This window comes from Ictidomys tridecemlineatus, chromosome 10 (genome assembly GCF_052094955.1).
Source record: "Ictidomys tridecemlineatus isolate mIctTri1 chromosome 10, mIctTri1.hap1, whole genome shotgun sequence".
NCBI classification, from domain to species: Eukaryota; Metazoa; Chordata; class Mammalia; order Rodentia; family Sciuridae; genus Ictidomys; species Ictidomys tridecemlineatus.
Window position 1 is genome coordinate 107983854 of NC_135486.1, and position 27038 is coordinate 108010891.

General features: G+C 36.7%; 1 protein-coding gene across 5 annotated transcripts in view; it reads right to left on the reverse strand.

Annotated features, from left to right (window-relative positions):
* The window catches only part of Sdk1 (sidekick cell adhesion molecule 1), an 883473-nt gene that overhangs the window by 490006 nt on the left and 366429 nt on the right, over positions 1–27038 (reverse strand). For 4 of the 5 annotated variants that reach the window (XM_078023675.1, XM_078023673.1, XM_078023678.1 and 1 more), the window contains exons 3-4: positions 20450–20556; positions 17918–18065 (exon numbers count right to left, since the gene is read on the reverse strand). In XM_078023675.1, the coding sequence (XP_077879801.1) occupies positions 17918–18065; positions 20450–20556 (255 nt within the window). Of the gene's footprint in view, positions 1–17917; positions 18066–18601; positions 18638–20449; positions 20557–27038 lie in introns of those variants that run through there. The other variant, XM_078023677.1, reaches the window with a different exon arrangement.

The window sequence follows — 27038 nt, forward strand, 5'->3', positions numbered from 1 at the left end:
CCACATCAGTTTGAGGCAGGCATTATCATTATCCCATCTTTACAGAAAAGGAAAGCAAAATCCTGAGAGGCTGAGTAGTGTGCTCAAGGCCATGTGGCTGTGATGTGTCAGAGCCAGGAGTCAAACCCAGGCATTCTGATTTCCAAGTTCACATTCTTAGCTACCATTTTGCATTGCTTCTTTCCAATGTTTACCTAAACATCCTAAAGATGTTAAGAAGAATATTAAGATAACAAAACTGTGCTAAATCGAGGACATTTTCCAAAGAATTCAGAGGTTTTTTTTAAAAATAATTTAATCACTAGATGCTTTTTCAAAAATTCCATGACTGCCACATTCTTTATTTCATCACAAGATCAAAGAAATGACTAAATCGTACCCAGGGCATTTATGATTTATTCAAATTCATAAAGAGTGTAGTAGATGAAGGCCAAGCACTAAATAACTAGACATTCCACTCACAACCAAGGATCAGAGATAAGCCAAAGGCAGGTTGCCAATGCCTCCTTTCTCTTCAAATTTAATTAACAGGAATACTGTTTTGCATTCATTTATACAGATAAAATTCTTAAATTTAACTAAAATTTATCTCAATAACTTTAATCCTTATAGAGTAGCTTCAAACCAGACTATGATTTCTCTTTATTTGTCCATTTTAAAATAAAGAAAAAGTTAATAAAAGTATTGAGAGTGAATTAGTTGTTCAAAGTACTTGACATGACACAGATTTTCAAATAGAATACCAAATTCTATAAAGCACAGGTAAATGGTAATTTAGATCACTAAATTAGCTCATAATGGTTTCTCAGTGATTTTATAGAATGAAAAATAGATGTCAAAAAGACCATGAACACAGACTTCAAAAAGGTGATTTCCTAAATACCAAAAATTATTCAGCAGAGGTCATTCTCAAAACTGCTTCATGCATTAAGTTATAGGTCCCAACTATAAAAATATACACATTGTACATATCACCAGAGGACATAATTTATCTCTCGGATATAATAATTCACCTCTTCTAATAATGAATGGGCAAGTCTAGACTGAAGAAGGAAAGATTCATGCTCTCAAAGATAAATAAGTTCTAAGGATGCCTCCTCATTTATAACCTTCCAAGGTAAAACAGTGTAATTCCGTCAGCTATGATAAAAACCAAGCACTAAAACATGAAGAAAAATCATCCTGGGTGAAGCATGAACTAGTGCTGCTATGGTTGTCTGATCCCCAACTTTCTAATCTGTCCACAGCACATTTTTCCCAGGGGCTTTCCAATTTATTGCCGTAGTGAGAGTGAAGGTGGACCTTTTCCCAACTAGGCTGTGGACCCGAGTCTGTTATGTGCAGGTTTTTCCCAAAGGTGATGGAAGCTCTAAAGACATGCTTCCCCACCCCTCACCTGCTCTCTGCTTCTTACTTTTCTCCCTCAGGCCTCCTATTCCATGCCTCTGCTTTGTGGATCTCTTGTTTATTCATTTTGTACTGAATTCACTTCCTATTGACTCAAGACTCCTCAGCCAGGCTGGAATTGGCTGAAAAGGCCGATTCCTGGTGGCTCCACGCCACTAGGCTTTCTTGCTGCCTCCTCCACATCTGCACTCTTGTAGCATCTTATCTCTGTACTTTTCCAAAGGTGGCAGATTCTCAGAGTTTGCATCTCTTCTCTCTAAAATCTCCCCCTGAAGAAGCCTGTCCATTCACATGGTTTCAAGTACTCCCTCCACATTGATGATTCCCTCTGCAGTATATCCAACCCCAGCTTTCCAGTGAGCTCCAGACATCGGTGTATACAAATGTCTAGTCGATCTTTCTGCCTAGGATTTTCGTGTCTCAAACCCATCTGAATCTCTCTATCCTTACTTCAGAAAAATGTATACCCAAGGGCTCAAATTAGACCCTGACTCCATTGTACACTCAACCCATCTTCACGAGCTGACCACTCTCCTTTGACATAGCTTTTTTATGTGTCCACTCTGCTTCATTTCTTCTACCCAGTCTTAACCAAGGCTTCCAGTGCACTTTGCCAGGATTTCTGCAAAAGCTTCCCAAGTATTCTGTTTCCACTTTGACCCTTGTTATCCACTATTCACAGAGCAGACAGATTTTTTTAAAATCAAATCAGATGACAGCACTCTCCTGTTTAAAAACTTTTTATTGCACCTGGAAAACTCCAAACCTGTTTCCTAAGACAAAGCCCCAGGTGATGTAAGCCCTATTCATCTGACCTGGGGCCACCCTCCTCCTAGCACTGTGGTCACTCTGGCTTCCTTTCAGGTCTCAGAACTCACCAGACTCCTGCCTAACTTAGCTCCTCTGCAAATGCTGTGCCCAGCATCTAGCCCCAGCTTTTTGTGTCACTGGGTCCTCCTTCAAATTTTGGTACAAATATTCTAACCTTGGACAAGGTTTCTATGATCATTTGATTATGTTTATGTGTTTGTGCTTTGCTAATTTTTATCAGTTTACCTTTATCAGACTGTGAATTTAGTGAGAATAGGAACCAGTGGAATGTGACCTAAAGGAGGCATCCCATGACAAGTACTTGTTGAAGGAAGGCGTGCCTTTTTTTTACTCCACAGAACTCAGGCCAGAGAAGTACCACTGAATTGACTCAGTGAAGTATATGATGATGATCAGCAAAAGACAAGAGGGAAGAAAAAGAAAGAGGGCTGAGCTAAGGCCACAGATGTGTCAAAAGTCCCACAGTGTATACTCTTTCTATATCAAATGTGCAGAGTGGACAAATTGAGACAGAAAGATTCATGGTTCCTGGAGCTAGAGAAGAGGTACGAAGGTGAATGACTACAAATGGGTACAGGGTCTTCTTTCAGGTTAGAAGAAAATTTCTGATAGACAGTGGTGTTAGGTGTACAACACTGTGGATGTGCTAATGCCCCCAAACAGGACCTGGACACTTCACAAGTGAATTTTATGGTGGGTAGATTACATCTTAATAAAGCTGCTATTAAAAAAAAAAGCTACATGAGATGAACTGCTGTGAGGCAGCTAAAGCCCACTCACTAGACTACAAGCCCTCAAGAGCCAGGCCATTTTATTGATCTTTTTATCTACAGAGCCTAGGACAGTGCTGAGACTTACTGACTGAATAATGACTAGATCCTAGGGACTGTCCCATTTGGAAGCAAATACTCTTGCCATTAGACCTAGCTAGGCTTCAGTCAGCTCTGATTACAGCAGAGTGAGCCCTCATGAGAAATGATTTCACATTGAACACATCTGAAACTTGGTAATTCACAGAAGACTCCCATATCTGTGCCAGTATTTGATAATTATGAACAAACATAAAAATCCTACGAGGTGGGCAGCCTAGCTCTTTATCCCTGCATTTCACAGAGAGAGAAAAGGAACTTCCCAGAACTTATCAGTCTGCCCCGAGACGTGGCTACATATGGCATCACAATTCCCACTGCCACCCTCATGGGCAAGTGGAGATGAACTATGTCACAAGCATTCACAAAAATGACCAGAGCCCATTCAAGGGCTGAGGTCCATCCTGAGCTCCACCTCTAACATATTCTTTAGCTTTAAATCATCTACTCATTTTCTTTCTCCATCCAGTTATCCACAGAATCTGTATGATAAGACTTCCTGTTTTCATTGACTGTATGACATGAGGACTGAGAGCAGTCCTGCAGATAGGTAAGAAAAGTGTTTGCCTCTACATCATTTGCATGGGCTGCATGTCTCTGACCCCTGCTTCTAGCTTCTATCCTCCTAAGGAACTTCCAGCTTCATCCATTCCTCACCGCAGCCCCATCCAACAAAGGCAAGGTGTGTTTATGTCAGACAGTCACAGGACTGCTGTACATTCACTTTACATGTGAAAAAAAAAAATGGAAACCCCCAAACACCGTTAGGTTTTTCTAAAACCAGAAAGTGACTGAGGAGGACAACTGGTTCTCGAGGCCACTCTTTCCACTCTAACCCAGTGTGTTCCCCATATTCCTCCAGCTCCCACACACTTTCCTTCGTATGGTGATGGGCCTCATTCACTTCCAAGGACTCCACCTCAGTGGGCATTCCCCCCAACCCCGTGCATGAGTTGCCAACTGCAGCAGCTGCTCCTGTCAACTGTGAGTGGCCTACCCTTACCTGCTTAACATACTTTACCCTCCCCAACCCCCGCTCATTTCTTCTTTCCAGTCTACAGCCTCCGTGCAGCCCCGACCATGAAGAGTTCCAAGCCCTGGCATGGGACACACATCACCTGAGCTCTAAGTACAGCTCTTCTTTTCTAGGGTTCCTTCTCCAGGGATAAGAGAACAGCCTCTCCCTTTCTCTTGTATATATGAGAATGTAACTTTGGTGGCCAATATTTCTGCTAAAGACCTGGGATTAAGACCAAATAGGACCAGATCACCATGATGAACAGTCTTCTAAGTGCCAGTGCAGACTGAATCCCAGTGATTTGTAGCTCTTCCATGGATGTACAGGTGCCAGGCATCCTGAAACATCATCAGAAGGTGTGCTTAAGGACCATGCCTATGTCTGGATCCAACTAAATAGCCTTACAATTATTTTCCCAACTCCCTTTAGTTTTCCCAACTCGCTATTACAACAGTGTCCCTGGCCAGGATCAAACCACATTTGCCTTTTAGGGAATTAGGTGCTTCAAGAGTTAAGTTTTACAGATGACATGAGCATAATTAGGTACTTCTTAAATGAATGAGTGAACAAATGATGAAATGACCTGTATCTGAGGGAGAGTAGCACTGACACTGATAATTCAAACGAGAAGCTGATAAAAGTCACTCATATTTGACTGGGTAATGAACTGTACATGAGATGCACAGTTGCGATGCCTCCCTAATTACGCAGCCAATATTTTGAATTTCCCAAGGACATTGTCACTGGGGGAGAAGGGAAGGGGAAAGGGAGAGTAGATGGGGCATAATTCCTAACAGTCTGCACAGCAAGGCGACATTAAGCAAAGACTAAAAATTCATTTAGCAAAAATCACCTAAAAACAAAATTCCAAATGAGATGAGGAGTTGGTGACTCTGAATACTAATAATGTATGTTCATGTGTCTAATTAGAGTATAACAAGCAGAAGTGGGCATGACAATAATAATGCCACCACATGATGTTTACTTTATAGGTTAAGGTGTGTTTTTCCCACCTACAATTTTATTCCTCAAATAAATGTTTGCAGTCATAACTCCAAGAGCTTGGCAGGGCAGCTACTACTACCTCCATCTGAGATATCCCATTATCTCAGCTTTGCGGGAGGATAGTTATCTAACTTGCCCCAGGTCACAGATCCACTAGAGTCAGGGCTGAGAATGAGGCCCTCACTCAGTCCAGTGTACTTTGTCTGACCCCACCCTCCCAGGAGCCATATGCTATCTTATTTATTTATTCATTAATTCAAGAAATACTTATCTACTCATTTGATAAATATTCACTGCTTAGTATGGGTGACCACTGTGGTTAAGTTGCTGGGCTTTTCCTCATATCCAAGGACTACAGTTAGTGCAAATAACCCAGGTATGCAATAAGTATAGACAGATGAAACAGCCATAAAGAAGCATTATTTCATAGTACCTACTATTAGATGCACTTAAAAATGCCTCTTGCATATGACTCTTTGCCATTTCAAAACATTATATGGACACAAATTTAAGAGCTCAAAAAGAGAAAGGTATGATTCAAATAATACATTCCAAGCTTGACAACTTCAGAATTTATTGCTCATTAAAACAGTATTTTAATTATCCTAGTTTTAATTAAAGCATTATGTAGAGTTGGTAAAATGCAATTATGAGCAACTGACTTAAGTTGTATAATAGGTTAATATTTGTTAAGAAATGCATTATTGTCACTAGATCTGCTCATGTAAAATGAAGTGGCATTTTATTTCAAATGAAAAATTGGTACACAGAATATTAAACTCTTGTCATTAAAGTTAAACACAACCTTGCCAACTCAAATGGAACCAAGTCATTCTAAGAGCCCACACTTCTAGGGCTGTTCAGTTTGCACAGACACAGTTCCTGGCCTGCCACACACCTTCAGCTATCTGCAAACGCCAAGAGAGGATACTAGAAACCTCCATCACTCCAGCTGCACTAGGGAATGATGCAGACCTCAAACTTAACTGTCCACCTACTGCCAGCCAGTGCCCATGACCTAGTCTAACACAGCCTGTGAGGCAGCCCTCCTCACACCTCCTGACAATGTAAAAAAAAAAATATGAAGTTTTCATAATAATCTTGGTCATGGAGGCTTTCACTGTGCCCAGTGGAATTCTGTGAAAAGCACAGGAAAGGCAATGGAGTCAACAGGCTAGATACTATTTGTTGAACCCACATAATTTCCATCTTTTTCTTACCCACTCCAAGGGACACTAATTTGCCTCAGAATAACATTAGCTTAGATAAGTGAACTCTGTGACTTACCCTCCTGGATGTGGTCACAACAGCAACAATGGAAAGGATTTTCTGGGCTTTAGAAACTAGCACTTAGACTTGGAAAAAAGCACCAGGGGCATTTACAGGAGCTGAGTCCACTGGGACAGAAAGACTGTGCCCTGAGCTGCAGTATATTCTTTACCTGAGGGTTTCTCCCTTACACTCAGTTTGCTGTGTGTCACAGAAGACATCTTCATAGCCATGCAGAGGAATGCATCTATACAGCATCTTCAAGGGTAAATACCCAGACATTAGTTGTTTTTGTTTGTTTGTTTTTGAGGAGGGCATATAGCACAGTCTTCACTTCATTGGATACTAGTGGGAAAATTACCTTCTTGCTTATAATCTAACCTATCACTAAATCTCACTATTCTCGCTCCAAAAATCATGCTCCCTGCTGCATAAATGAAGCCAGGGTGCCCCAGGACATATACTTCTTTAGTGAGATTCCAAGCTGCCAGAGGCTGGAATCAAATGCCCAAAGGAGCAGTCCCAGGAGGCCTTCAACACATCTAGTCTACCCAGAGCAAGCCCCCACCAAAGCCACAAGCAGGCACTAGCCAACCATTCCCACCCTTTCTCCTTCCAAGTCCCAGCTGCCTTAAAGCTCATGAGATCAGGCTATACTTGTGTTTCTTCTCAGTGATGTCACTTCCAAGGCTCCAAATGCTCCATTTACCTATAGGCCCTGATCTCTGCCTTCCACTGACTACTGTCCTCACTCTAACACTGGCCTGGTGCCTTAGTCCTCCCACAGCCACTGACCTTTATCTCCATACTCTCTCAGCCTCTCACTCTTGTGGTCACTCCCTAAACCTCGTCAATCCTTCTCAAGTTCCAGTCTGAAGTCTAGATTTCAAATACTTCACAAGTTTGTCCAGTTTTCCCAGAAAACAAAGCCTTTGCAACAGCTTGCATACCAACCCTTTACAGCAGAGATCCCAGGACAGCAGGAGCAAGGAGGGCACAACCCACAGGAAAATCTCGGGGAGGTGCGTAGAGATGGGGTGATATACCTTATACACATGCATTCAACTGTTCTACTTCTCTAATGATGAATGTTTGCCCCACAAAAAAATTCAACTCTATCATGTTACTGGATTGCATCACTTGATCTCTTTGGAAGGAGAAGCCCAATGTCTAGGATTGGATGAATGGTCAAGGTGAGAATAAGAAGGCAGAGCCTAATACACCCACTTCCTCTCCTTTGCCCACTCTAACTATTCATCTAATCCACAGGTGCTCACAGTCTTCTAGCTGAATCATATTTGTCTGTCATTTCATCCCTAAATCCATCATCACACACTGCAATTGTGCACTTGCACTCAAAGGATCCCACAAGCCCCACAAGTCTCCCTGGATGATTATTTAAAACCTTCACTTCTCTTCAAGTGGCACATGTCACCTCAAGCTCACAAGTTCATACCAGTATTTAGAGAGAGTTGAAGTCTACAAAAAAAAAAATCCATCGATTTCTTACATCTATCAAACAACATACATGCATACCTGTGTTCTGGTTTCTGACCTGTTAGGGTGGAAGCTGTCCTAGACTTTGTTAAGGGCCTCGAAGCACCACACATATAGTTATGGGACTGTACACTGCACAGCTGCAGGGCCCCATCCATATCTGGGAATGCCCTCATCCCTAGCCCATATCCCCTCCATGAGGGTTTGCGCTTCTCATGTATTCGCTCTCTCTTGAATCTTCCCACCCCCACTCTCCCTCAGCTAATTTCCACTGGCATATAAATATTCTCTGTTATTCCTCATCTTACGGGAAAAGCACCGCCTCGCCTTCATGTACCCACAAGGGACATCACACTATACTCAGCAGCCATTCACAGGGTCCCAAAGAATCACCTCGACTTGCTGTCTCTCTTTTATGTACATATTTTTAAATTACTAAACTTTTGTTAACAGAGAAAATAAAATGAGGACCAACATTTCTAACATCCCATTACCTACTAAATTCAGTATCTTTTATCAACCTTCATTTTTTTAGTAACTTGCTTAGGAATATAAATTTTCAGTCTTATCTGAAAATATCTTCACTTTCTCCTCAGTTTTGAATGTTAGTTTAGCAGGATGCAGAATTCTATGGCTTTATGAAGGTATTATTACATTATCTTACACATTATTGCTGTCTATTTTCTAATTATTGTTCTTTCTGTGATGCTTTTAATATCATCGTTGTTGGGCTGGAGTTACAGTGAGCACTGGGTTCAATCTTCAGCACCACTTAAAAATAAATAAATAATACATTAAACGGGGATGAGAGGTGGGAGGGAAAGGGAGTGAGAAGGGAAATCGCATGGAAATGGAAGGCGATCCTCAGGGTTATACAAAATGATATATAAGAGGAAAGGAGGGGTAAGACAAGATAATACACATGGAAGAAATGATTTACAGTAGAAGGGGTAGAGAGAGAAAAGGGGAGGGGAGGGGAGGGGAGGGGGGATAGTAGAGAATAGGACTGACAGCAGAATACATCAGACACTAGAAAGGCAATATGTCGATCAATGGAAGGGTAACTGATGTGATACAGCAATCTGTATACAGGGTAAAGTTGGGAGTTCATAACCCGCTTGAATCAAACTGTGAAATATGATGTATTAAGAACTGTGTAATGTTTTGAACGACCAACAATAAAAAAAAAAGAAAATAAATAAATAAATAAAATAAAGGTATTGTGTCCATCTACAATTTAAAAAATATTAAAAAGATCTTTGTCTTTTACGTTTTGTAGTTACATTATAACATGTATGGATGTGGATTTATTTGTACTCCATTTGAAGTTTGTTCTGTTTATTGACTCTGAAGACTCATCATTTGAGAAAACACTGTAGAAATGATATCTTTAAACATTATCTAACCCCCATTCTTTCCATTCCTTCTTGAATCTTCTGACATGTCTACTGATCACCCTTCTATCCTCTATCTTAGTCTTTCTCCATAGTTTCCATATTTCAATCTCTGTGCTTTATTCTGAGTATTTTCCTCAGATTTACCAGAATAACAGTTCTCATTTTAGCTGCATATTGCCTGCTCTTTTACTTTAAAAAAAAATGAATACATTTTTCCAGTTGTGACATTTGAGTTTTCCTATTTGGTCTTTTTTTAAAACAGCACATGAAAAGATGTTCAACATCACTGGCCATTAAGGGAAATGAAAATTAAAAACTCAATGAGATACCATTATATACCTATCAGGATGACTGAAGTAAAATATAGAGACAACACCAAATGCTACAGAGGAAGCAGAGAAACTCGATCATTCATATATTGCTGGTTCAAATATAAAATGGTATAGCCACTCTGGAAATTTTTCTAAACAACAGCAACAAAAATTCCTAAATATATAGCTCAGTCATTGCATTCCCGAGTATTTATCTCAGAGAAAGAAAGTCTTATGTTCACACAAGAATCTTTTATAGCAGCTTTATTCATAGTGGCCCAAACTAGATACAAACCAGATGTGTTTCAACAGGGCAATGATAACACAAACTGAAGCACATCCACACCAAGGTGTACTACACAACAATAACAAGAAACCAACACTCCGTGAAAGAATGTTGACAAGATCATTGACAAATCAGAGAATTATACTGAATAAAAAAGTCAACTACAAAAGACTACATATTGCATGATTCCACTTACACAAATTCTTGAAATGACAAAATTATAGAAAGAATAAGCAGATTAGTAATTGCCAGAGTTTAGAGAGGGGTTGAGAAAGGAGAAAACTAATTGTAGCCACAAAAGAGCAATGTGGCAGATCACTGTATACACAGAAATATTCTGTATCTTATTTGTATTATTGTCAGTATCCTGGATTGTGATACTATGCTCGTTTTTCAAGATTTACTGAAATTGGTGAAAGAGTACATAGCAGCACTCTGAATTATTTCTTGTAGGTGCATGAGAATCTACAATTATCTCAAAACACTATTTAATTAAAAACTGAAAAAAAAATTAAACAAGGCAAAACTGAAAAATACTGTAGAGTCTACACCTATGAGGTCCATAGAGTAGTTAAACTCATAGTCAGAAAATAGATTGGTGATTTCCAAGGGCTGCAGGGAAGAAAGAGTGAAGAGTTAGCGTGTAATGAGTATAGAGCTCCAGTTTTCCAAGTTATGGGGGTGGATATTAGTAATGGTTGCACAACAACATGAATGTATTTAATGCCTCTGGACTACATGTTAAAATGGCAAATTTCATGTTATATAGATTTTTGCCACAATTAAAACTTATTTTCAAGAACAAAATAAAAGGAAACCATCTTTCAAAGAATTCCCAGGTTTTTAAAAAATTTTTAATTGATTGTTCAAAACATTACAAATACAGAATAAAACTTATATTCCTTTCCAGATTCTGGGGCCTACAGGGTCTCTGGGTCTCTTTTTGACTACTTGTCTGTACCTTTCTCACCACACTTATCTGACCATATCATAGACTCTTAAGTTGTGCAAATACATGCAGCTCTTTCCTGTACCTGTCTGTCTTTGTCCTCTGCCAAGAACACACCTCTGCTGGGTCTGTGCATTGCTAACTGCTTCCCACCCTTGTACATCACCCTAAGAGCCAGCACAGCATAGAGGGCCAAGTGTGTTCTCAGGAATCCAAGGGCACTAACACTGCCTGGTTGTTGGCCTCTCTTCTCACCAGTAAAGTGAGGATAATAACAGTACTGACCCACTGGGCTGCTGTGAGGATTAAATAAATCATTATATATAAAACACTTAACAAGTGTCTGGCACTCAAAAATTGCTAATTATTGTTATTATTAAATATCATATTGAGAATATCACAGAAATTATGTTGAATAAATAAAGTAAGATACAAAAGATTTCATATTCAATGATTTCATTTCTATGAAATTTTAGGATAGGTAACAACTGCTAATATATGGTAAAAGAAATTAGAATATTGCCAGGGCAAGACTGGAGGAAAGGGTGGAGGGAACTCTCTCCACTAGGATGGTGAGTACTTCTGTGCACACAGTTGTTAAAATCCATCAGCCTGTGTGCTTGAAATTTGTACAGTTTGTTGTATATAAATTATAAATTGATAAAATGGCTTTTTAAAATGTCACTTCCATAAAGAGGCTGTCATTCATGCTCAGTTTAAAGGAGCCCCACCCCAGCTCAGTGCTCTTTGCTATCCTGTCCTGCTCATGTCCTCTGAACCTTCATCCTCAACTGAGAAGACCCTGCTTACTAACCCATTCCTTCATCACTGACAGTTCTTTTGAGACTTCACTTTCCTTTCTCTACTTAGCAACCAGAACAGCACCTGGCACTAAGTAAGTGCTCAGTAACTATTTATAGAATGCATAGAGGAAGGAAGAGAGAGGGAGAGACCGAACTGGCCAGAAGCACCCAACATCCATAAAAGCATTGTTCCATGTTAACACTGGAAAGAATCTTAGAAGTAGTCAATTCACCATCTTCATTTTTGACATGAGAAAATGGAAACAAAGGAGAAAAAGTAATTTGCCCAAGGTGAGAGTTGTAGCAAAAGCAGGTCTGGAAGCCGTATCTCCAAGCCTTTTTTAGTTAAACTCAACATGGCTCAGTTTGCACATACAGATATACTCTATAACATTTACAAAATACCCATAAAATATAATATAAAAATTTTAAAAGCACATTATTTTGAAAGCTCAGTTAACTATAAAAATATTATTACAACCAGATCTACTTTATTCAAGCAATAAGTTGTGACTTCCAATACAAGTGTTAATTTAAACAAATTTTTCTTGGGGCAATTGAAATGAAATGGTAATAAGTTAATGGATGTTCAAGTATTTAAGCATGGACAATTATGACTCAGAATGTTTCCCAGTCACCTGGGATTCTGTTTACTGCCCATGCTTCACAGTCCAGATCATTACTGGCAAGCCGTCTATCGCAGTACTGACTGGAGGTTTGAAATATTTAACCATAAACTTCACAATTCCAGTAAAACACATGCAAAAACACTTATGCTTTCAGATTCCTGTCAGGTAGACTACAGGATGCAATTTAAACACAAAAATCTGCAATTAAGCAAAAGAATGGCATTGCTCAGACCTAGTTTTGGTGTCCTAATCGGATAACTGCCAACATAAATCCCCTCCCAGAGGTAAGAGAAGCATTACATGGCATCAAGATTCACATTTTGTAGTTTGAGAAATAGAAGGAAACAGAAAATATAAACCAAAGAACACACAGAATAATTTTATTTTAAAATAAGACTATACTTATTTTTAAAAAGCTATTCTCATCTTTGATATGCAAAGATAGAAAATTAGCTGTTTGGTTTCAATAAATCATAAATAAACATGCATTTTTCATCATATCATATAAATAAAACCCATAATTACCTATTCAAAATTCTGAATTTAACTTATTCTCAATTCTTCCAAAATATCATTTGCTTTTCCAGGATATTTTTATGATCCAATAGCCTTTATTCTTGTTTTATTCTTGTTTGTTATTCTTATCTTTTTCCTCCTTCTGTTTACAGACACTATCTGACTTTTTTTCACATCCTTTATTCATTCTACTACCCTAGTGGTATGCTACCATACCACCATGCAAAATATAGTTTAAGAAACAAAGATGTTTCAGAGGGTCAACACCCAGGGTCAGGGACTGGGTCTGATCAGAAAAATATCTGGGCTAGGTGCAGTGTCACACACTTATAATCCCCATGACTCAGGAGGCTGAGGCAGGAGTACCACAAGATTGAGGCCAGCTTCAGCAACTTAGCAGGACTCTTTTTCAAATAAAAAATAAAAAGGACCAAGGATATAGATGTAGAATGCCCTGGGTTCAATCCCCTGTACCATGGGAAGTGGGTGGGACAAAAAAAACAAAAATTATTTGAATAGACAGAATCTACATATTCAAATAGTTATTGCAATACAGAATATCCAGGATGTTAAAAAACAAAACAAAACGAAACAAAAAATTTCTTGTCTCAAAGTTTTGATGGAAACCATACTATTAGGACAATGATGTTGTAAGAGCCCAAGTATTCAAAAGAGAACTGCTACAAGGTGGGCATGAGGATCTAGTTACTACCTCTCCTATCCACACTACAAAAGAAATGCTTAGCCTTTCTCCTCCCAGAGGTAGCAGAGGAAGCTTGGGAGAATGAAACTTCTGTCCTGGAATATATAGGTAACATACATTGGAATGTGACTCTCAGGGTTAAAGCCTATGGGCAAGATACTGAGACAGAGAGGTGCCAGCATATGAGCATGCACCTGTCATAGGGTAGACATACTAAATCTTTTTTTTAATAGTTATTTTTTAGTTTTCGGTGGACACAACATCTTTATTTTATTTTTATGTGGTGCTGAGGATTGAACCCAGCGCCCGTGCATGTCAGGCGAGCACGCTACCGCTTGAGCCACATCCCTAGCCCCGACATACTAAATCTTGACTGCACTAGTTGGAAGATTGCCTTTTTCCTTTTGTCCCTTCTTCCCATCTGTATCAGTTCTTTTTCAATTATAATTCCCCTCTGCCATGTAACCTATCATGTTCACATGTTCCCAGAATTAGGCCCTTGATGTCTTTGGGAAACTATTACATTATTGATTAGCTCCCTGGACCACAGAGCAACCCTGGTAACTGCTGAGCTCTCTCCTATTATTCAGTTCTATAATTCCCTATACTCCAAAAAAATTTTTTAAAAAGTCTTTTTGTTTACAAAAGACAACCAAAGTCAACCTCTGTGACTTTCAGACAAGACTGATGCAATGGGAGCCCTTGGACCTGCTGCTCATATGTTTCATAGGTTTGTAAAAAGCTTTAAATATCATTAACATGCCAAATTTAACCTAGATATCTTTGCTAACCTTGGGTCTGATACATACAACTATCTAATCATTGGTTCCTTTTGGCTATGCAAATATACACCTCAAACTTCACATGTCCAAAAGAAACTGCAGACACCACCATCAAATCCCACCCACATATATACAAAACTTGCTTCTCCCCAAAATGTCTTCCTATTTCAGGAAAAGTTAATTCTACCCTATCAGTTGATCAGGCCAGAAGTCTTAAGCTTCCCTCCACCACATCCCACATCCAATCCAGAATGAAATCTTATTAGATTCTAGTTTTGAAATACAGCAATAACTGATACCTCTACACAAATCTAGGTTAATCTAAATATAACTTATATAAGAAGATCAATGTTCCCATGTGTACAATGCACCTTGGGCTAAATATTCTAGATTTTCTGCTGAGGGCCATTGCCAAGTAGGAATGACACATGGAAATTTCCTTGCCACTGTACCCCATGTTAAATGGACTTGCCTTGGAAATTTGCTGTGACTTTGCATGTGTCTTTGAGAAAGGTGACCCTGCTCAAGGACCAGGGTGGATCCAGGTTTAAGGTGTATCCTGCAGGTTTTAGGAAGTATCCTGGTTTAAGATAATTTGGGTTTAAGGCGTTCCCAGTTTAAGACAATCTGGGTTTAGGGAAGTTCCAGGGTTTAAGATTATTGCTGCTGGGTATAGGGCGTTCCTGCTGCCTGAGTTCCAGTGGAGTTCTCGTGGAATTGAGAAAGTATTTGGGACGTGAATGTGCGGCAGAACTGGGATTTCCCCAGAACGTGTTTGTACAGGTCCGGTGTGAGTTCAGGAATAAAGAATTGCTGTTTGAATCTACAAGGTGTGTGGTGGCTCGTGATCTTGTGCCCAGCCAAGACATTGGCAATTTTCAAGGCACCTCTGGTGGTGCAGAATACATCTGATGCCATCTGATTTTTGCCTGCCAACCATCTGGGCAGGAGCAAAAGAGAAATGCCTTTCCATGTGAGTCAAAAGTGAAACTTTGTTTCAAATTGAAAGTTTCAAATTAATTCTACATGAATGAGGAAAAAGACAAACAATATATGGAAAAAATGACCAAGAGTATAAAGAAAGTACAGCAAGTAAAGTGAAAAGAATTAGCCTGATACAGAAGAGAGAATGACATATAGACCTGAGTTGGAATTTTAGCTCATCAGCTGTGCCCTTAGGTAAGTCTGCAGCTCTAATTTGCAGTTCTGAAGGTTGTAAGTAGAACTAATTATACTTGCCTCAGAAGCCAATTGTGAGGATTAGAGAAGATATGTTTCAAGAGGTCCTCAACAAATAATAGCCACCAAGATTATTAATAGACTATTTAACTAATTTTTCAACTTGGGAAACAAGACTTAACTGTTTCTCTTCAAAATGAAAAATAATAATAATAATTTACTTCTAAGCCTAAAAGCTCAACATGAGATAATGTTAACAAATAGTGGGAGGGGTAAAGAGGTTCCTCTGCCTAGACAAAGTTCCCTCAGTCCTGTTGGGTCAGGAAACTGACTGAAGAGGTTTAAAGAAGATGCAATGTTTCAATGTGTATGAGGCTTCCAGCCAAATGTTCCAGGTTGGAAAAGCACCTCTGATGATGTACATCTGATGCCATCTGACTTTTGCCTGCCAACCATCTGGGCAGGAGCAATGCAGGAATGTCTTTCCATCTTTAGTCAAAAGTGGAATTTTTAGAAGTGGAAAGCATATATAAATGATATATAAATTTGTGAAGAAAGCCATGCATTTACTGATTTATGATATCTTGAATAGCAGGTACTTAATAAATGTGGAGTGATTATGAGGTAGAAAATATGAAGCTAAAAGGCCTTGCAGAAGTGTAAATATCCATAATCAGTCTCGTTTCATCTCTTTTAAAAGAGGTATACTAGCACATTGTTTCACTGAGATTGGATGTTTATCAGTAGAATCACAATTGTAAGCAGACCATTTGTTTGATGGGACACTAAACTAAAGCCCTAACAGTATTTTTACTTTATTAGCTCATTAGGAATTAAACACTCTTTAGCACAAATCTGCAAACTTAAAAAAGCTCATGAAATTAAGTGTTATTTTATTGTGTACCCTTTCATACTTCTTGAATAAACATTATTTTATAAATAAAGCTAACCCACAAGTTAATAAATTAATACATGCTTATTTGCTATCAAGTTAAAATAACCCTTTCACCATATATTTTACTGGAATTGATAATAATTAAGAAGAAGCTTGATTCAATCTACCTCCCCATCCCTGGTACCAATTTTCCCCTAGCAATTATTCTTCTTTCACCTGTCATACTGTGTTCAACACTGGAAGCTTCCAGAACATTTATATAAAACTCTGAGCTGCCATTTGCTCAGTCTAACAGTTTCCTAAGGCAATGAGATATTGATCCTTCATTTTTTTTGTTTCACCCAAACTCGAAAGGCATCTGCAATGATTGGAATCAATATAAAGGTGGATATCTAAGTCACTTTTCTCAAAACAAAAACAAAAGAGATAGCAGTTATTCCATTTTCTAAGATCATTCATAGTTTTAGAATTTAAAAATATGGCCTTTACACATATTTCATGTTTTTTTTTCTGTTTCAATAACCAAAATAGAAACATTTGCTAAATAAGCTTATGGATATTCTAGATTCAAAAAGTGTTCCAATACCTAGGTGGACAAATGACAAAATTGGGCTTAAAGAAGAGATTCCATGGGTGCTCCGATAGGGGAGAAAGAAGGTTTATGCCACAGTTACTTTCATAATTTCAATTGAAATCTTTTCAATAAATTGTCTTAGAAATGTTCTTTTTGAAAAACAAAACACACAAAAGCTTCTTCCCATCATGAATTTTTATGTAAATGCAACCACTTGGCAGTACAAATATTTGACTTTTACTCTAAGCTTACAGCATTTCATGATCCTCTTGGAAATTATCATCCTTGAAACCTTTATATTTGGAATATTGTCTTTAGATTGCAAAATGTCTAGTTATGAAATATATACCAAATGTTTGTTTTAATCACTTAAAGCTCCAAATGAAAAAAACCTGTCTGGCATTAGATAAATATCTTGAATGTGGGATAGGCAAGAACACCTTGAAATAATGCTTAACTAATCACAAAATGACTATTCTGCAATAGATGGGCGAGCCACTAATTAGACGAAAGGAAATAAAACTGTCATGGTAGGATAAAAGGATAAAGAGAAATAAGCAGTAATTACTGTTTTATCGTCGGAGAAAGTAGTATCAAACATGGCTCAATAAAATGAGGAGGGAAATCCCACAGCTGTACAAGTGAATACCAGGCTGGTTAAACCAGAACTAGAAGCTAGATACAATTCAAGAATGACCATGACACCTTAAACTCCATCCAAGAACAGAAAGAATGGGCTACAAAGAGTGGGCAGGAGTTCTTTAGGTTCCGGGTGTGCAACATACTGAAGAATAATATTACATGGGCACTGCTTAAGCTGTTTAAAAATGACCAAACCAGTCTCAAAATAGCTATTTATTAAGGACTGAGTTAGGACTCCTAGACAAGGCTATTCTTTTCAAGTCACTGGTAACCTTAATTGGTTCACTTAATATGTAAATGGTGCCAGTGAGCATAATCAATTGTATCTGAAGCTTTAATGTTTAAAGAAACTTACATTCTGTTGCTTGGAATAATCTTGTGCCCTTCTCTAAACCAGGTCACTTGAGGTCTGGGGCAGCTGGTGATGGGCAGTAAGTTTAGAACTGCTGCATGTCCTTGTGAAACAGTCTTCCTCTGGTCTGAATTCATGAAATTTCCCATATCTGCAGAGAGAAATTAGATTTTAATTTAAGTCTAGAAAACAATTTGTGGGGGGAGTAGAGGTTGGAGATGGAAATAACTATATTTTACAGTAAAGTTGGCAATGATGCTAGGCTTAACAATAAGATCTGCGAGGCTGAAGTGCAGCACTGTCAAGCACAGATCTGGCTGGAAAGAAGCAAGAGGCAAAGCCCGGCACTTCCAAAGTAGCCAAGAAGCTTATTACTCTGCAGTCACACCTCCTTTATTTTATTGTAACAACAAAGAGGATGATCGCAACTGCTTGCAACACTAAAATAAAATGCTGCAAACTATCCTAGAGGTACAGGAAGCTGTTGTCAGAAAGCTGTTGGAACTGTGAAAAAATGCTTCTGGACCTCTCCCAGCTACCAAATCTTTCAGGCCTGTTCTCCCCAGCACCAGTTCTTGCTCCACTTGGTTTCTCCTCCTATTCATTTCTGGGGTGACTGCCTCCCTAGCAGGTATTTTGGGAGCAATATTTTCTAACTAGTGTGGAGTTTATAAGGAGTTTTCTTACCTATTCACTGTTGACTCAATTTAGGTCACTCTTGTTCTAATGGTTAAAAACATAAAAATGAGGTCAACGGGGGGAAAACACAGCAATTCAAATGTAGATATAAATGGCTAATTTTTAAAATGGTACCTTGAAATTTTTGAAAAATACCCATATTATGATTAGATACAGATTAATCTGTACAAACATAGATATGGCAAAACACTACATTTTAAAATGTATATTAACTTGGAATTTTCCCTAAGAAAGCTGTATTATCTATGGCTTTTTCATTCAATTATTATTATATTTTTTGCAGTAAGATTTTTACCTTTTTTAAAAAAATTATTTTGATGTAACATTATATAATATTTGGGGAAAGATAAAACAAACCAATGAATCAGATTAAGAAAATATCCATGGTTACTTTAAAGTAAAGAGAAATTTGTTATCAAAGGGAAGGAGAAAAGGAAGTTAAGAGAACATCCAAGAGCTAGAGATGAAGGGAAGAAATAAGGACATAAATAATTAACCAAGGAGAAGTCCAAACTCAATTGTATAAAATAGAATTTAATATATTATAATAAATTCCAGGCTCTTAACTTACTCAAATATGGTTTGGGTATTGATCTGTACTCTATTTATTATATTTTCAAATATCCTATTGAATAAAAATTATGAATTATTCTGTAGACAGATTTAGCTGAATGACTTCATCATCACATGTCAGGAAAAACTTATGCCTGCCTAGTGATTTAAAAACAGAACTGCACATGTACAGTATCAGTACTATATACAGTCACTAGAACTTAGGTAGAAGAGGAAAACAACCAGATCCTATTAGTTTTGTTATATTTTGATTATTTTCATTTTGCAGACCTGGTGACTGAACCCCAGGCCTCTCACACGCTAGGCAAGCACTCTACCAGTGAGCCACATCCCGAGTCCTAGATATTATTTTATTTTATATATTAATACAAAGTTTCAGGCCTTAACTGGGTCAAAATGACCAATGAGGAAATCTTGTCTTCTCAGAAAATAGCATAGTCCAAGTTAGGAGCTCTGCAGTGTTCCTTAAAATCTACAAATTAAAATGTAATTTAAAATTTCAGAACATTTTCCCTCTACTTTTAAACACAGAGACATGTTGGTAGCCCATGCAAAATATTAAGTAGACACTATTTTAGATCAATTCTGCTTTTTATAGAATTTGGATTAGCGCAAAAAAAAAAAGTGTAAATGGATAGGACAAGTTCACTGCCCTCTTTCTCCTAAAGACTACATTAAAATTCAAGCTCCCTGTATTCTGATTGCTCCTTTAGTTACTTTTAAAATTTCATTCTCCAAAATAAATCTGCTCAATGAAGAATAAATTGCTATAAAATTGTTCACACCTGAGACACAGATACTTTCCATAGTACAGTAAAAAGATTTCAAACAAATCCTTATTGGAAAAAACTTATTATGAATTGATGAAACTTGATGTATATGGGTTTAACTTTTTTATTTTAAAAACATTTTGAATTCTGTATAATACAAGATAAAAGCATCTAACTGATTCATCAAACAAAAGTCATTTTATTCCTTTTTGCACCCTCCCCAGTGCCTTTTGGAGGTCCCTATTGCACCCTCCCCAATGCCTTATGGAGGTCCTTAACCTTTTCCATTGGAAAACATGACATCTGCCTCATTAGCCCCTTACCTGGCCAGCCACACTAGCATTCACTCCTCTCTCACCAATTTCAACAATCATTCCATTTGACTTGAACCAACAATAAACTTAGTCCCTACAAAGGCTAAACATGATTTTGATTTGCTCTCCACAGCTGCTTTGTCTTGTTAACATCACAGGTCCCTCTACTGAATACATACATGCAACTTGAACTTCTGATTTTCTTTGTAAGAGCGCACCCATCCGGTTTCGCACCACACAGCGGTAAAATCCAGCATCAAGCTTCTGCAAAGATGGAATAACATACCTGGCAAATTAAAAAAAAAAATGTTAGTGGTCATATCTGGACAGCATTGGCATCACATCTAGCAGGTGCTCAGCTAACATTTATTTTTGGTAACATAAGATCTAAGCAACCCTTCCCTGACCAAGGTACTAACAGCAACTATGAGTTATTTGTGAGATAATTTCACCTTTATTTGTAAGTACAAAGAACCATTCAAAAAATAAACATGTGAAAGATCAGTAGAGTAGAGGAATGAGAATTAGGGGAGGGAAGAGGGAAGTAAAAGGGAGGGAAGGGATACTGAAATTAATTTCATCCACGTATGATTTTATCAAAATGAACCCATCTACTATGTATAATACTCCAATAAGAAAAAGAATAAGGTTTGAGCAAACCAGCTAATATTCAAACTTTATAAGGAACTGCAGTGAAAGAGAGAACTCAATTAAAACATGGGCAAAGGAACTGAACAGGTATTTCTCCAAAGATAATGTTCAAATGGCCGACATTTATATAAAAAGGCGCTCAACATCATTAGTCATAAAGAAATAAAATGAAACGGTACCTCACACCTATTAGAATGCTATTTTAAAAACAAGGAAAAACAACAAATGTGTTGGATATGGTGGTACATGACTGTAACCCCAGTTATTCAGGAGGCTGGGAAAAGAAGATTGAAAGTTCAAGGCCAAACTTGGTAACTTAGTAAGACCCTGTCTCCAAACAAAATAAAAAGGGGTGGGTATGTAGTTCAGTGATAAAGTGATAATGTGGCATTCAAGAATCCCTGAGTTTGATACCTGATAACAAACACACACACATATCATCATCATCATCATCATCATCATCATCATCATCATCATCATCATAAACGATGTAAGGCTGTACAGAACAGGGTATCCTTTACACCACTGGTGGGAATGTGTACTGGTTTAATCACTGAAGAAAACAAGAATGAAGAATTCCTAAAAAATTAAAAGTAGAGGGTTGGGGTTGTGGCTAAGCAGCAGAGCTCTCATTTAGCACAAGCGAGGCCCTGGGTTTGATCCTCAGCACCACATAAAAACAAACAAACAAATGTATTATGCTCAACTACAACTAAAAAATAAACATTAAAAAATTAAAAATAGAAATACCATTGAGCCCACAATGCCACTTTTGGGTACATATATGAAGGTATTGGAATTAGTATCTTAAAAAAGTATCTGCAATCCTATGTCATTTACAGTTCCACAATAGTCAAGATCTGGAAATAACGTAAGTATCTGTCAACAGATTAACAAAGAAAATGTGGTATATGCACATTCAGCAGTATTATTCAGTCTAAAAAAGAAGAAAATCATGCCATTTCCACAACAGCATGGATAAACCCAAAGGACATTATGTTAAGGGAAATAAGTGAGAAACACAAGGACACACACTACATAATGATATTTGTAAGATGAACCTAAAATATTAAGCCAATAGAAGCAGAGAGCAGAATGGGGGTTGTCAGAAGCTAGTAGGAGGGTAAATAAGAAGGTAGCAAAGGAAGCAAAGATTTTGTTACATAAGAGGAAAGAGTCATAGAGATCAAATGAGCTTACAATGCTTATAGTTAACAATACAACATTGCATATTAAAAAACAAAAGTAATAATGAAAAAAAAAGTGGCATTTGGGGGATGATAGAGAGCTTGCATTGTGGATTGTGACCTTGGCTTCATGAGTATATACTTACCTCCAAACTCACCAAGTTCTGTAACTAGATAGGTTAACTATCTCCCAAGAAAAAAACACCTAATTGTTTTACAGAACACATTCCTTCATGTGCAAAGAAGGGCACCATAAAAAAAAAATGTTGTCTTACATTTTCTTTAATTGTTGAAGAACTTCAACAATTGGTGAGATTTGTCGTTACATACTCTTACATGCACACAATATAAATGATATATCAATATAATTTGGCCAATATTATTCCCCAGTATTTCTCCTTTCCCTCTTCCTGGTTCCTTTCCTCTACTGGTCTCCCTTCCATTTTCATGAGATCCACCCTATATCTTTCTTTTCCTTTATCCTCCCTAGCTTCCACAAGCAAGAGAAAACATACCACCTTTGACTTTCTGAATATGTTTTATCTCATTTAACATAATTCTCTCAAGTTCCATCCATTTTCCTGCAAATGACATAAATTCACTCTTGATTATGGGCTGAATAAAACTCTATTGTTTATATAAATATACACCACGTTTTGTTTACCCATTCATTTATGGGCATCTATGCTGGTTCCATAATTTGACTATTGTGAATTGTGCTACTATAAACATGGGTATGCATGCATCACTATGGTATGTTGACTTTAATACTTTTAGGATAAAAACCACAGAGTGGTGTATCTATGTTTTATGGTAGTTCAATTACTAGTCTACTGAGGAAACTCCACACTGATTTCCATAATGGTTGCACTAATATACAATCCCACCAACAGCATAAAATGTTCATTTTTCTCTACATCTTCTCCCGCATTTACTGTTTATATTCTTGATGGCTGCCATTCTGATTGATGTGAGATGAAATCTCATTGTAGTTTTGATTTGCATTTCCCTAATTGCTAAAAATATTAGGAACTTTTTTCATGTATTTGTTGACCATTTGTATTCTTTTGAAAAATTTCTATTTAATTCATTTGACTATTCGTCAGATTTTGGGGGTTTTTTTTGTGTGTGTATGTGTGATCTTCACATATTCTGGATACTAATCCTCTGTCAGAAGAGTAGTTAGCAAAGATTTTTTTTCAATTCTGTAGGTTCGCTCCTCACGTTCTTAATTGTTTCTTTTGCTGTGCAGAAGCTTTTAAATTTGGTACTATCCCATTTATTAATTCTAGGTATTATTTCTTGAGCTTTAGGGGTGCTATTGAGAAAGTCATTGCCTGTGTCTACATGTTCAATTATTTTTTTTATTGGTTTATTTTTTTTTTAATTTTTTATTTTTTTTATTGGTTGTTCACAACATTACAAAGCTCTTGATACATGTTCAATTATTGACCTTACATTTTATTCCAGGAGGTGTAGAGTTTCTAATTCCTAGGTCTTTGAGCCAATTTGAGTTGACTTTTGTGCAGGGTGAAGAAGGATCTACTCTCATTCTTCTCCATGGGGATAACCCAGTTTTCCAGCACCATTTGATTAAATGGATGTCTTTTCTCCAGTGTGTGCTTTGGGCACCTTTGTTAAGGATCAGATGACTGTTTCAGTTTGGGTTTATTTCTGTATCTTCTGTTTTGGTCCATTGGTCTATGTGTCTGCAGGTTTTGTTACTGTAGCTCTGTAGTATAATTTGAAGTCAGGTATTATGATGCCTCCAGCATTGCATTTTTTTGTCTTAGAAATATTGTGGCTATTTTGAGTCTTTTTCCCCACCAAATGAATTTTAGGACTGTTTTTTCTAGTTATTTGAAGAATGTCATGGGTACTTTGATGGGGACTGTATTTAATCTGTATACTGCTTTTGTTAATATGACCATTTTACAACATTAATTTTGCCTATCCAGGAACATGGGCATTATTTCCATCTTCTAAGGTCTTTTTGATTTCTTTCTTCAGCATCCTAGAGTTTTCATTTTAGAAGTCATTTTTCTCCTTAGTTATATTTATTCCTAGGTGGTGGTTTTTGGGTTTATTTTCGTTTTTAATTTTTTTGAGGCTATTGTGAATGGAACCGTTTTCCTGATTTCTTTCTTAGCAGATTCATTACTGGTATAAAGGAAAGCTATTGATTTTTTGTATGTTGATTTTTTAACCTGGTTTTCATTAAATTTGTTTATTAGCTCTACTAGTCCTCTGGTGGAGTTTTATGGATTTCTAAACACAAGGTCATATCACGAGCAAACAGTGATAATTTGGCTTCTTTCTTTCCTGTTTAAATCCCTTTTATTTCCTTCTCTTGCCTAATTGCTCTAGCTAGAGTTCCCAGTACAACAGGAAGGGTGTACAATGCACATTCTTGTCTTTTTAAAAATTATTTTAAAGGAAATGCTTTCAGTTCTTCCACATTCACTATGATGATGGCCTTGGGTTTTTCATAGATAGCCTTTATGAGACTACATATATGCTGAGTTAAGTTCCTTCTATTTCTAGTTTCTTCAGTATTTTTATCATAAATATATAATGAATTTTATCAAAGGCTTTCTCCTTTTATAAGGAGAAATGACTATGTGATTTTTGTCATCAATTCTATTTATGTGGTGAATTACATTATTGATTTGCATATGTTAAACCATATTTGCTTCCCTGGAATAAAACCAACTTGGCCATGATGTACAATCTTAATATGTTAAATGTGGTTTGCTAATGTTTTTTTAAGGATTTTTTCATTTAATTTCATTAGAGATATTTGTCTGGACTTTTCTTGATGTGTCCTTATCTGGTATATCATGGTGATACTGGCTACATAGAATGAGTTTAGAAGTGTTCCATACCTTTCCATTTCATGGAATAATTTGAGAAACATTGGCATTAGTTCTCTTTTAAAGGTCTGATAAAATACAGCTAATAAAATACCACCTGGTCCTGGGCTTTTCTTTATTGTAAAGCTTTCTATTACTGCTTTTATTTCATTGCTACTTATTGGTCTGTTTAGGTTTTATATCTCTTATTTACTCAATTTTGGCACCGAATATGTATCTAGAAATGTACCCATTTCTTCTAGGTTTTCCAATTTTTTAGAGTGTAAATTAAAAAACAGTCCCTAATGATCCTCTGGATTTCTGCAATGTCTATGATGATTTCTTCTTTCTCATGTGTCAATCTATTTTTTCAAAGAACCAACTCTTTGTTTTGTTATTTTAGTATTTATTTCATTGATTTCAGCTCTAATCTTAATTATTTTCTTCCTCCTACTGGTCTTGAAGTTGGTTTATTCTTTTTTTTCAAGGGTCTTGAGGTGCATCTTTAGATTGTTTATTTGGAATCTTTCTGATTTTCTTACATAGGCACTCATAGCGATAAACCTCTATCACTATTCTTATTTGATTCTAAGAATTTCTTAAATTTCTCCCCTGATTTCTTCTATCACATATTTGTCTTTCAAAACTGTATTTATATAATTTCTGCAGCTTTTTCTGTGTTGATTTCTAATTTCTTTCTAAATATGTAACTTTTTGTTAGTCTATATTATAATAAAATGTATACTCTAAAATTTATAAAATAAATAATTTTTGAATATGTAAATAAAACAGAGTAAGATTTGAGGTTTGAATACTCTTTACATATACAAAGGTATTTACAATGAGAAAGAGAAAGAGCTAAAATCAAATCAGATGATAACTATATTCCTAAAAGGAGGAGAAAACACAGTGATGCTCCCCTTTATTAAAATGATGTTCTGGTAATAGTTACCTACAAATGAAAAATATGTCCTCTTACAAATTGTCATCAGAGAAGCATTTTTAAAATGAGGTAAAAAGTAAAGCATGTAGTATGCTTTATTTGTTCAGTTCCAAGCATACCTTAAAATCATTTCTATTCAACTATTCTTTTTATTCAAGAGGGTCCAATTATTCTGAGAAAAGAACTGATAGGACTAATTTTAGGTGATTAAAATTTAGAAAATACAGGTAATTTGACATTAAGCAAATATTAATCAAAATATGTTTTCGCTCTGAAATTGTTCTTGAGATCTATGGCAAGATTTGTAAAATCTTTAATGATAAAAAAATATTGCTGAGCTTTTCTTTAAAAATTATTCTGTTATGAAGTAGAGTTCATCTCAAACAAAATTAATTAATGAAGACAATCAGAATAATATCAAACTGAACACAGAGAGTCAATTCCATTTATTTAAATTACAAATCAGAATTAGAAGGCTGAGCAGCTTGATTATTATATACTGATTCTAATAAGGAAGAGTTTTAAGATTCAGTTAAAACAAAATCAGCACAAATTTTTAGAAAAAAAATAATACAAGTATAGGTCATTGTAGTACAGATTTGAAAAAGTAGAAGGGCAATTTTATTATATAATTGTTTTTAGTCTACTTTTTTCTTTTTTGCAGTGTCCTAAATAGATCTAAATTCTTATGAATTTCTATAATAATCCTATGTACTAATGCACACAAATAGCATTGCTTTCAAACACCAGGGAGAAGCAGATACAAAATTGAATATTAGGCATATGCTGTTTTGTATCATCTCTTTAGTCTAATGTCTCACCAGGGAAAACAATCCAAAAAAGTTGCAAAGTCTTACACCTATTACCAGAATTCCTATACAAATTATGTTCACCTAACAGATGGAAATATTCATTGTAAGTCTATTGTTTATAAACACACATTTTTAAGCAGAGAAAGTTTCCTGGCTCTTTATAAGAAAGTATGATAAAATCTTAGCACCATATGCCTCTAAGATATAGGAAATGCCTGCTCCTGTTTCCAACAAACACAGCAGGGAATGTTTGTTTTCTCTTTATCAAGGCAGAATTCTATGAGACTAACAAGAGTATTTTCCAGGGCTAGTTCATTACAAGA